A 12053-nucleotide genomic window follows, 5' to 3' on the forward strand; every position below is an offset into this window, starting at 1 on the left:
CCACTTTCATTTTGGTGTTTTGATTGGATATATATATACATGCATACATACATACGTATAAGCTTACATTGCATTAGGCGACGCAACCAACAGAAGAAAACGATGGCAACAAACTTGGTCCATTTCAGGGCAGCTCTCTGACAGAGTGGACACGCACACTAACCGACACTGGTTCTCTGTGTTTAACCAGTCATATTTTTAGGAACTAGCACAAACTTGTCTCTGTTCCAGTGTCTGAGTCCACACAGGGGGAGGATCTGTTCTGACCCTCAGGGTGTTAGCTCTGTTCACAAACCTCAATGGAAATTCACTCAGTGTGCTTTTGGTCAGGTTGTGCGATTGGAGGCCAGAAGCTCTCCATTTGCGGACGGGATTGAATGTCAAGTCAGAACTTCAGAATGAAAATATCTCCGTCACGCACATAGCGGCCTTCCTTCCTGTCGGATTTGAGCTGAAAGCTCTGTGAACAGCATCTCCCGCCTGCGTGTCATGTGCTGACTTTTTTCCTGTCTCGTGTGTCCACGCAGTTCCACCGCAGCTAACTTCCTGATGATGAAACGGCAAACAGATGCACCTACAGACAGGTAAGTGCCAACATGTTTTGTTCCTGACAACGCAGCAAAGTACTAAAGATTATGAAATGTAGCTTTAAGTCATTAATGGCGTACTCGCCAAATCTCACGTCTTGTCGGTGCTGTTGAAAAAGCAAACTGCATCACAGAAAGTGTCATTTTATCACTGTGTGTTGCCGAAACAAGCGTGCGCCATTTCAGGAAATGGGATTAAATATATATATATATATATATATATATATATATATATATATATTTATTTATTTTTTTAAGAGTCTTGCCAGGAAATGAAAAGTTTTTTTTCAGTTTCCTGAATCTCAACTCTCGCTAGTCAGCAGTGAGATGCTTGAAATGTGGAGCTGTGGCGTGAAATGCTTGAGCTCAGACCCACTGAATGCATAATGTGGGAACAGACGTTGCACGCGCTTCTAAGAAGAAGTGCAGTAGAAGAAGTTAGTAGAGTGTATTGTATTGAGAGTCGCTCCTCGAGTCCCGTTAGGCGCTAATTGGACAGCACCTTCATTATCGTCATTGAAAACAGCTGTGCCAACTGCAGGCTTGATTGCCGTCACTGGTGACACCTGTGTTTGAGCCAGCTGGTTGTTTCTTTCGAGGCAGGTTGTCTGTGATTCTAGTGACAGGATACAGTATTCCTCCTCCTGCCACCTGACAAACAGCCTTCAACTGTAGTCTACCTGTACAATTTGCTGAACACACAACAAAGAAACACTTACAGCTGACGATTACAAGCAGCGAAACAATTTTGTTTTGTTTTTTTCTAAAAATGTAATGACGTTTTTTTTTTTTGTTTGTTTGTTTGTTTGGCAAATAACAAGCTTGTTGTAACTGTGGTGCAATGGTCCTGTAACTCGTTTCTTCCTATATGATTATAGTCTGATTTTTAAGGGTTTACCAGATTTGGGCATTGATAGCCTGTTATTAACAGTTGGACAAAATGTGTTTCAAATGCTGAATATTTTCAGGACAAGAAGACAAGATGTTAAAATATAATGCTGATATGGTGTTTTTTTCCCCACCCTGGTGTTCTATATCATCCAATAAGAAACAAAACCTTTATTCAGTACAATTAGAAACAGAAAAATACCTGAAATGAAAAATTAGCTTTGTCTCGTTTTCTAACGTAAATACACTGATTTAACTTATTTTGATAACACTACCTACAAATCTTTACAAGTAGTCTTAACAGTAAAAATAACTTTGATGAATAAATCGCATGAAAAAGTAACGGTGCTCTTTACTGCCACATTTGGCGTTATTTTCAAGTAACAGATCTGTAAATATTGATGCAGAGGGCGTATCTGTTCAGTTTTTGTTTTTTTTTAATCCTTATTACTGGCATCCGTGGTTGCTGGTTGTGTAAAAATACCAACAATTGTACACACGTAGTATTTAATTCAGAATATTTTGATAGGGCCAATAGTGAATTTATCGTGGCAGATCAGTGGCCTTGTGTTTCCTTCTCTGCCTCAAGTGTCCCGTTCTCCCGTCCAATCACAGGGGCTACTTGGTTGCGATCTGTTTCTTCATCCTGGGCCTGGGAACGCTGCTACCATGGAATTTCTTCATGACCGCTTCACTGGTAACAACGACGGCCTCTTCACCGCTCACACGTCCGGCACAATTTCCCAACTTTCCACTTGAATCGGTGGAAATTCCGTCATGTTGCTCAGGTGCTTCATGACTTTTTGAGTCATCGCGTGCAAAATACTTGACAATAAAGCTCTTATATAACGTAGAGGGCATCTGAAGAAAGGCATTATACAATCCACCTGATGGATGGGATTAGTCCCACTGGTGTAGTGTGGCAGGTGGTTAAAGTGATTTGTTGACGTCCACTGGAGTGGAGGTGCGGCATGTTGAAATGAGCCGATCCACGGGGGCGCAGTAAATCCACACAGCCCCCCCGACCCCCATCACATGACTGCGCACAATCATGTGTGTCCCTTTAAGTGTTCACGTGTTGTTTTTAAGCTCATGTTGGCCCCGCATCCTCCGACCCACTCATTCAGCTATTTTCAGCCGCTGGCTGATAGCAGCCAATGATGGAGGCGGAGGAGGAGGAGGGTAAGCGGGGTGAGCAGTCGCTGCAGACCTGACCTACCTCCCGGCTTGATTTCAATATTAGCCGGATCAACCCACTGATTTCCTTTGAGTCGGATGTTAGAAAACGGATTAAATGTCACTTGTAGTAACAAAGCTTGAGGCGGTGCATTCTGTCTCTTTTTTCTTTATAGAATTAGAATTTGCCTTTATTGATCCCACATCGGGGAATTTTAGATGATCACAGCAACATGTAGTGCAATAGAGTAGAGAACCAATATGAATTAAAAAGAGTTTAAAGTGCCTTCGCCCTCTGACAGCTGGCATGGGCTCCAGCAGACCTTGAGTTGAGGAAAAGCAGCTATTGAAAGTGGATGGATGGATGGATGGCTGCAGAGATACTCTTTATTAGACACTGTTTAGTGTTTGCAGTTGTATGTCTAGACAGCCCCATCTGTCATCTGTCCTTCACCACAGTATTTAAAGCTTTCATGCCTCTGTGCGGTGTTTCTTTAGCATAATTAAGCACACGCAAACTGCTGCAAGTAGCCTCAAAGTCGTTGAACTGCTTTGTTTGCTTCATTTTTAATTTATCTCTGCCGCTGTAAACCCGACTTGCACTTTCAATTTCCTCTCTGGTTTTAAATGTTGTTTGCGAGTGTCAGCTTATTTATTATACATTAAATACACCCTGGGCGCCCTGCGAGGGGGCGTCCTGGCAGCATCACGGCTCTTCTTGTATGAATCCACCACAGCCTGAAACATTCCGGTTCCTCTGTCCCTTTTTTTTTTTGCCTTCTCGTGACTTCCAAGTATTTCCAAGGCCGCCTGACTTCGACAGAATGGAGCAATGGTACCAAGGTGGTCGCCAAGGAGTACTACTTCAACAACTGGATGACTCTGCTGTCCCAGCTGCCCTTGCTGCTCTTCACCCTGCTCAACTCCATCCTCTACCAAAGGTCAGTGGCTGGGTGTCCATTGCCTCGTGTCTGTCAGCACTTTTAATTCCCATGTTGGAATAGAGCAGCAGGCGACAACCAGCGAGCACATTTGATGCACCGAGTGCTGAACCTGCACAATGGCTATAAATCCTGCCCCAACATTCCAACCCCACATGTCGCAATCTGATTGCGTAGCGACAGCAGCAGATACTGTATGTGTTGATTACGGAGGCAGAAACATTTCTGTGCCATCCGCAGATCTGAGCACCACTCGATGGCAGCAAACCTGATTGGCTTTTTATAGCAAAACACTCAAATGGTTTCTTTTGCATCAGCCTTCTTGTTTGTCATTGTCGTGCATTGCTTTTGTGTCACATTTTGTTGCAAACAAAATGATTGATACGCTTGTTAGCTGTCTTATTTGTCTGGGCATGAGTCGTGGAACCTTGAAGGAACCATGCTACTGTTGGCCTTCTCACCCCCCCCCCCCGCCCCGCCCCCCACCCCCCCACACACACACACACACACACACACACACACACTAAACAAGTCGATTTTGCAGGTTGCCTGGCAACAATCAATCAGAAGGAAAAGTGCTGTTTTGCATTTAGCTCATTGCTGCTTTCCTCTGACCACTTCTCACACTAGGACGTTGACCTTGGCCTGAATTTGGTCCAGAGCCCAGTTCTAAGTTTGTACTTCTTTCTTTCAAATATTTATTGCTCCACATCCATAACTGGAGTAGTGGAAAAGGTTTTGGGACATCCTTAGAATTTTACTCAATCAATCAATGTAAGCGGCGTCATCTTGCTGAAACATTGAGTTGTGAGGTGGACAGAGCCGTGCACGTGGGTCAATGTTGGTGGCTGCACTGAAACAAACTGCACTTGGAGACTCAGGGTTCTGGTTCTTGGCACAATACATCACAAATGCATGAGGTGTCCAAAAACCTTTTCCCACCACTGTAAATCCGTTGCCACTGATTAGCGAGTTCGTTAGCCGCCTGCTGCGCCCGGTGGAATAAAGTGTTAAATCCGCCTGATGCTCCCAGGCACAGACAACAACTCCACAATGAATATTAATATCTGGGGCCAATCAGGAGAAATCAGATCACTTCCTCGCACACCCCCGACAGTCTCTCATAGCACAGTGGTGTGAAATGGCAGGGACTGACGGAGTTCCCTCGGCTGTTTGACTGAGGCGAGCGTCTGTGCTTGCAGGGTGTCGGAGGCGGTGCGCGTCGCCGGCAGCCTCATCTTCATCCTGCTGCTCTTCATCTTCACCGCCGTGCTGGTCAAAGTGCACATGGAGCAGGACCGCTTCTTCTCCGTCACCATGGCGACCATTTGGTTCATCAACTGTGAGTGGGCCGAGCCGAGCCGGGCCGGGCCAAGCCTCGCACTCTGTTTTCGAAGCCGTCATATCGAGTGAAACGATTTCTCTGGTCCCGCCAGCGTTCGGCGCTGTTCTGCAGGGGAGCCTGTTCGGCCTGGTGGGCCTGCTGCCCCAGAGGTACAGCGCCGTCTTCATGAGCGGCCAGGGCCTCGCCGGGACCTTCGCCGCCATCGCCATGCTGTTGGCAATAGGCAGTAAGTCGCCCACTTATCATAGCAAAGCTGCCATCCGGCTGCACGACTGCACGACGCAATAAAAATCATCTTCCCAAACATTTACACCTCATAAAGGTGCATTGAAACACTTATTAATTTGTCAGTATTATGTACATAACTTGTAAAATACTCCAATTGTCCATATGATGTAAATCCTTCTTACTACATAAATATTTTCTTTCTTTTTTTTCTTTTCAATGGATGTGATTTTCCTTCTTTTGCACTGTATTGTTGCTATAAATAATCCTGCAAATATCCACAATGTGGGATTAATAGAAGCTTCTGTTTTATTCCAAGAGGCTTCCCAGCGCTGTTGCTAAGTAACCCAGCCCAGTCACAACACGGGCCGAGTCAGGGAGACGACTGCACTCTGCTCCCTCGCATGCGTCGGCCAGATCTCTTTTCATTGCCAGTTTCCGTTGAGCCGCTGTGTCTTTCCATGACCGCCTCCCTCTGTGTGTGTTGACCAGGTGAGGCCGACTCTGAGTCAGCCGCCCTGGGCTACTTCATCACGCCGTGCGTGGGGACGCTGGTCACGCTCTTCTGCTACCTGCTGCTGCCCCGCCTGGTCAGTCACTGCAGTGCACCCCGTGGATGTTGTTTTTTTCTGTTGTTTTTTTTGGGGGGTTGTTTCAACAATGTAGAAAGGAGTCGGCAAAGATATTTTTAGCGACGCTTCAGCAAACTCACTCTGAATACCACGCCTGGCTCGACGCGTGATCAAATGTTTTATTTTTTCTGTCTGTTTCGACTTTGGTCTGATGTTGCCGTGCAGGAGTTTGCCCAGTTTCACCTCAACAGAAGCAAGACGTACAAGGCGGGAACCACGGACGAGCTGCTGAAAGGTTGGCTCTCTTCCTCAACTCACCCGCTCAGCTCCAGGAACTTTTTTTTTTTCCTCAAACTCTTGAGCGATAATCAAATGAACACCGCGACAAACGATCAATTTGTCACCGGGGGGAGCGTGTTTGTTTTCCCACTGAGCTCACGATTGTGCTCTGGGCCGCCCGTCCTCAATCAAATCGGTTCAGCGGGATATTATCTCATTAAGCGAGTTGACCCTCCGTTTATCTCATTAGCGCTGCAGCGGGGTCCGGACACAAAGACGCAGCCTGTTCGACCCGCAGAGGGCTGCACGCTGCAGCTCTGCAGCTCTGCAGCTCTGCTCAGTGTTTCAAACGATGTCACGTTTGAAACATGGTGTCGCCACCAGAGTGGAGCACTTGGTGAGGCGCTGAGTGCTCTGGAGTCAGAATTTCAAATACATGAGCCCCTGTCAGTCGAGCAGCTCACCGCGAGTCACCGCCCCCTGTCAGCGCAGCATGGTACTGTCTGCCGCGCACTGTGTATTTTCACTGCGCGGTCACGAAGACTGAATTTGTCACAAACGTTCATTAAATATATTAGACAGACTGTGGAACATCAGCATGCGCAGTGCATGAGTAATTAAGCGTGTTTATTGGCGATGAACCGGGAGACTGCAGTGCTTCAGCAACGTCCCAACTCTCACTCTGCTCCCATTGATTTGAACAGGAAATGTGTAGACTGAGTTATTTTAACCATAAGAATGTTGAACTCATACAGAAAACAACTTTATTGAACAGTCAAGTGGTAAAAATCTTCTCTTGTTATTTGTTGTGTATAAGTTCACTTGTATGTGTCTTGTAATTGCTTTAATTACTGTATAGTTTATTTATTAGTTAGTCAGTTAATTAGTATTGTTCTTAGTGCTGCTCCCACTCTGGGATCAGTTAATTAGTTAAGTAAGTCTGTTTTAATCTGTTCATTGACGTGCTGTCAGGTGAGGCACGACCTCGCCTGCCGCACCTGGAGCACTCCGTCCTGTGGAACTGGATCTCTGGAAGTTACACATGCTCGCCCCCCCCCCCCCCCCTCCTCCTCTCTCTCTCTCTGCCTCTCTCTCTCTCCCTCTCCCTCTCTCCTCTCCCACTCCCCCCCCCTCTCTCCCTCCCTCTCTTTCTCTCTCTCCCTCTCTCTCACACCCCCCCCCCCCCCCACCCTCTCCCTTTGCAGAGAGTAGAACGGTGGAGAATGGCAAGCTGGGCAGCCACGCCAGCGAGGCCGCGGCCGAGGCCAAGGTGGAGTCGGACGCCGAGGGGACCAAGCAGGCCTTCCTGCCGCTGGAGCAGGAAGAGAAGGGGCGGGCCAAAGCCTCGGTCCTCGAGGTCTTCAAAAAGGTGAAGCCAAGGCAAATGGAAAAGTGTTTTTTTTAACGAGCCGGTCGTCACCGTCTTCCTTCTGTTGATTCAACCCCTCATGGAATTCCCGAATCCTTTGCTCTCTCTCAGATCTGGGTCATGGCGTTCTGCGTGACGTTCGTCTTCACCGTCACTCTGTCCGTCTTCCCGGCCGTCACCGCCGATACGAAAACCATCTTTTCGGCCAAATGGGGTAACGACGGCTTCACACCCACTCTGTGTGTCTGCCCAGGCAGGCGGTGCTCTGGAGTGATGTGCGTAGGTGGTGTGACTGTGCTCTTTGTCCCCTCAGAGCGCTTCTTCATTTCTGTCTGCTGCTTCCTGACCTTCAACATCTGCGACTGGCTCGGCCGCACCATCACCACATTCATACACTGGGTCAGTCCTCCAGCGTCGCTTCCTCTATTTCATTTCCCTTTCTTGCGTATCGATGCAGTTCCATAATTCACACAACAGCAGCCAAAAGCCGCCTGTAAAAATAAAAATCTAATTTTTATGCCCTAAATTGCTGCCAGCTATGGAAGCACATTACTGCCACACTTGAAAAAAAAAATTGTGCTCAGTATCACGTTACAGCGTGCAAATTATCATGTTAAAACCTGAAACTATGACATCATTTTGTGAGATTTTCACATTATAAAATGAAAGTTTCACGCTCTTACATGATAATTTTTTTTTAATGTTATAATGTGAAACCATCACATTATTTCATCTGTTTGCTCTTGTCCATCCAGGAAACTAAATTTGTATTAAAATTATTTTCCTTTGTATTTCTATTTTTTCTATCTATTTTTATGCAAAACTTAAACTAATTAAAAAAATAAAAAAAAACATGCTGTGAGAAAATAATCGGCAACCGCTAAAGCACGTCACAAGTTGTGCCCTCGTCCAGTAACTTGTGAACGTCATCGTATGTTTCTGTCATCGGCCTCCTGTCTCACCTGCGCTTTGCCGCCTCTCTACCGCAGCCCCGCAAAGAGTCGCGCCTCTTCCCGCTGCTGGTCGTCTCCAGGGTGGCGTTCGTCCCCCTGCTGATGCTCTGCAACGTGCAGGGCCGCTCCTACCTTCCAGTCTACTTCCAGCACGACGCCGCCTTCACCACCATCATGGCACTCTTCTCCTTCTCCAGCGGCTACTTTATGTGCCTCTCCATGTCCTATGCACCACAGTGAGTGGCAGCATGAATATTACCTTCATGGAGCAGTGCCCCAATTCCTCTGATGATGCATGTATACATGTATACTTACATTATACATTGTTTTGTCCTTCCTGCACTTTAAATTCTGCTGTAATGAGGCAAATTTCCCCACTGTGGGATTAATGAAGTATTTTCGTTCTTAGAACTCATTATCACCGTGATACCTTTTGCAAATACTTTGCAATAATAGTAACTGCTGTCACTTAAACCTTTGTCTATAATAGGATGTTAGAATCAACAAATCCCCAACAACTTAGCTTGTACTTGTCCTGCTGTCGCCAGCTGTACAGTACAGCAAACCTAGATGTCAACATAACACTGCGGCATTTAAACTAAGCTTCAACGCGTCCGCTATGAGCCTTAAGTACATATTTTTCAGGAGCCCCTTTACCAGCGTGTATCGCAAAGAACCCTCAGCTGTTGATTTTTTTCCCATTTAGAGCGCCATGCAGCTCATTGTTTGGTCCCCTTCCAACATGTAGAAGTTCCCCAAAACAATGACTTTTAGCAGACAGTTGGAATTGAGTGCTTGTAGCAGAGGACGCCTCTCCAAACACACAAATATTGAAAGATGTACGCCAGTAAGGATTCACTCCGTCAAGAAGATAATTTTAAGTTTTTACATTTCTATAAATAGTGGGAGAGGTCAGAAAAGAGACCTGACTGTTTTCTCCCTACAAAATTAACACCACAAGGAAGTTCATCAGATTAAGGCTCCTTTAAAGTCCAAGGAAAATTCATTACCACTTAAACTTTTAGATAAGCAGTCAAATTTCCAACAGATAATTTTGAAAACATTGGTTTCTTTTCAAGCAAAAATCATGAAACAATTAGAAATCATTGTGTGGGTGGGTGAGTGTGAGTTCAGGTTAGAGTGCAGTTCAGTTCATGTGCATGCATGCATACATGTGTGAGTTCAGTCAGAGGTTGAGAGTTGTTTGTGTGAGGAAGAGAGAGCAGGTGACGTATAGGTCACTTCCTGCGTCCTGCCTTCTTTCCTGCCTTGCTATGAATTATTGCAGGATGCAGTAAAGAAAACATTTGTTGGATGAATGATTTTAAGAAGTTGCTCCACTGGAGTCTGGGATGAACAGCAGAGATCTGTTAATACTACCTTTAACACTTAAAGATAGCGCTTGGATGAAAGAACTTCTGGAACAACGGAGCAATAACGTTTGTTGTTCCTGAGGTCATGACCCTGTCTGTTCTCCCCACAGGTTGGTGGATGCAAAGGATGGAGAGACAGCAGGAGCCCTGATGACCTTCTTCTTGGCTCTGGGCCTGTCCCTCGGAGCCGCCATCTCCTTCGTGCTCCGTGCTCTGGTCTAACTTCACTCCACATAGATATCCATGAGTATCTATGAATCTGCTCCTCCTGATGACCTACTGTAGTTTTGCACTCTTGAGGAGAAAGAGCTGCGAAAGAAGGGACCACTGTCATTCAGTTCATGCGAGGGAGTTGCCTTTTTTTTCTCCCTTACAGTTTTTTTGTTAACCATTGAAATAGTTATTTATGTTGTTACGTCAGTTTAATATTTGCGTCTCCCAAACATTTACTCACAAAAAAAGTACTTCAGTATTTTGAGTATTGTTAGAATTTGTGGAGTTTTTGATATGAAAAGTGACATAGTTTTAACTGGTTTGAAATGTTACAGTGAATCTATATAGGATTTATTTCTGTTCAGAATATTTTAGCTTGTTTACTGACACGGTCTGGGGGTTTACAAGTGGGTCATAAGCAATCCTCAGTGTTGATGACCTGTCTTGTAGCAATGTGGGGTTATTGTATGAAGCATCTGTGGCAGTTGGACAGACGGTTCAGAGGCCCTTTTAGTTGCGTTTCTTTCTCGCAAATGTAACACAGAGTTGCAGGCATTAAACTGACTGAATGTCCTCTGTAGAAGTAGCTGCTGATTAGTGAGTAGGATCAGAGCTCAATGCTGCCCCCTGCTGCTCCTTCGGTTTGAGGAATTTGCATGATTTCGAGTTCCGAGGAACCGCTCGCTCACTGACAGGAAATCCGAGGGATAATAATTACGTGCACGGTTTAGGTACAGTACAGGAGTTCCAACAGGTTTAATGTGTAGAGCAGCATTCACTTGACATTGACTCATGCTGTAACACAACTGTTGGCGTCATTCACCTTATATGGCAGGCAGCTTTTTTTTTTTCTTTTTTTTTTAATTGAATAAATAACACGTTATTAGAGTGGATATGCTAGTGGGGGGTAGGGGGGGTGCTAGTTAGAAGTAGTTCTAAGCACAAGTCAGATTGTATCAGGTCAGTTTTTTTATATGTAGATGTGCCAATGACTTTGCGTTTGATTGGTTTTATTTCCCCTTAACTGTAAATAATTCCTGATGGTTTTTTTGTTTATGAATTCCAGTCAACAATTCCTCCTTTAAACTGTTTTGCCTTTGTGATCATCTACTGAATGGAAGAAGGAAAAAAAAAGACGTGGTTGTGTGAAAATTGTATGAGGTTGCATGATTATTTGGAATGGAGACTATTGTGTAAAGCTGATGCTTCGGACGAAACAAGGGCTGGATCCTGATGGAGGAAGCACTGTGATGGGACTCCATTAGATTTTTTTTTTTAAGTAACTCCATGACAAGCGGTTACTGCCGCTAACGTTGCAGCTACGTTTTAAAGTGAAGAAAATATGCAGGCGGATACATTCATTTTGTTGAAACATGTTTATTCCAAGGTGACGATTATGAACTGAACGATTGTCTGAACAATGTTTATTTTTATTTTTATTTTTTTTCTGGGGAGGGTGGCGGTGAGTGAAATGAACTTTTATTTCAAGTCAATGCCGATGATGTGTCGTTAGCACACATGATATTTTCTTATGTTCTAATGTTGCGTCGTTTGCTTCCTCCATTTACGTGGAATTTGTAAAGAATGTATTCCAGTGTGATGTCGGTCGGTCGTTTCGCAGTGTTCACAACTCCACAGCAGATATTCAAAAAGTCAAATTCAGCCTCGCTCATGATTTCATTTCGTCATTTCGAATGGAGTGCCAACTTTTAGTTCGATTAGTCCGTTCATCTTTCGATTCGTCATCCTGCCCGCAGACGCAACGAGCCGATCTCTTCAGCACCATTTCAACGGCGGGAATTCATGCTCGTTCATTGCCGTCGTGTATCCTCAAATGCTCAACTGACATTAAAACATGAAAACCAACCGAGTGTTTGTGGTTGCTGTGTGATTGTATTAAAATACACGTGTCTCGAAGCCGAAGTACGAAACTACTATCAAAGCGATGGAATGCATGTGATAACTGTTACGTTCTAATAGGTTATACCAGGCATGGGCAAACTATGGCCTGGGGGCCATATGCGGCCCGCTAAAGCTTTTTAATCCGGCCCGCCGATACTTGAAGAAAGTATATTGATAGTAAATCATAAAATAGCTGTATTTCATTCATATTTTTCCCAGTGTTTTAAGAG

The 12053-nt window shown here is 45.0% G+C and overlaps 1 protein-coding gene across 2 annotated transcripts in view; it reads left to right on the forward strand.

Moving 5' to 3' along the window:
- Positions 1-431: 431 nt before the first annotated feature.
- The window catches only part of LOC142893398 (equilibrative nucleoside transporter 2-like), a 279352-nt gene continuing 267730 nt past the window's right edge, over positions 432-12053 (forward strand). The window contains exons 1-12 of one of the 2 annotated variants that reach the window (XR_012927700.1): positions 432-584; positions 2091-2172; positions 3447-3592; positions 4795-4934; positions 5029-5163; positions 5655-5752; positions 5960-6029; positions 7219-7382; positions 7494-7596; positions 7696-7781; positions 8372-8571; positions 9819-10735. Coding sequence is in view for 1 of the 2 variants with exons in the window: in XM_076033947.1 (XP_075890062.1) it covers positions 550-584; positions 2091-2172; positions 3447-3592; positions 4795-4934; positions 5029-5163; positions 5655-5752; positions 5960-6029; positions 7219-7382; positions 7494-7596; positions 7696-7781; positions 8372-8571; positions 9819-9930 (1371 nt within the window). In the remaining variant the exon portion in view is untranslated. Of the gene's footprint in view, positions 585-2090; positions 2173-3446; positions 3593-4794; positions 4935-5028; positions 5164-5654; positions 5753-5959; positions 6030-7218; positions 7383-7493; positions 7597-7695; positions 7782-8371; positions 8572-9818; positions 11788-12053 lie in introns of those variants that run through there. The other variant, XM_076033947.1, reaches the window with a different exon arrangement.

The sequence above is a fragment of the Nelusetta ayraudi genome, unplaced genomic scaffold (assembly GCF_046127955.1).
Source record: "Nelusetta ayraudi isolate G7.1 ecotype Tasmania unplaced genomic scaffold, CSIRO-AGI_Nayr_v1 ptg000042l, whole genome shotgun sequence".
Taxonomy (NCBI): Eukaryota; Metazoa; Chordata; class Actinopteri; order Tetraodontiformes; family Monacanthidae; genus Nelusetta; species Nelusetta ayraudi.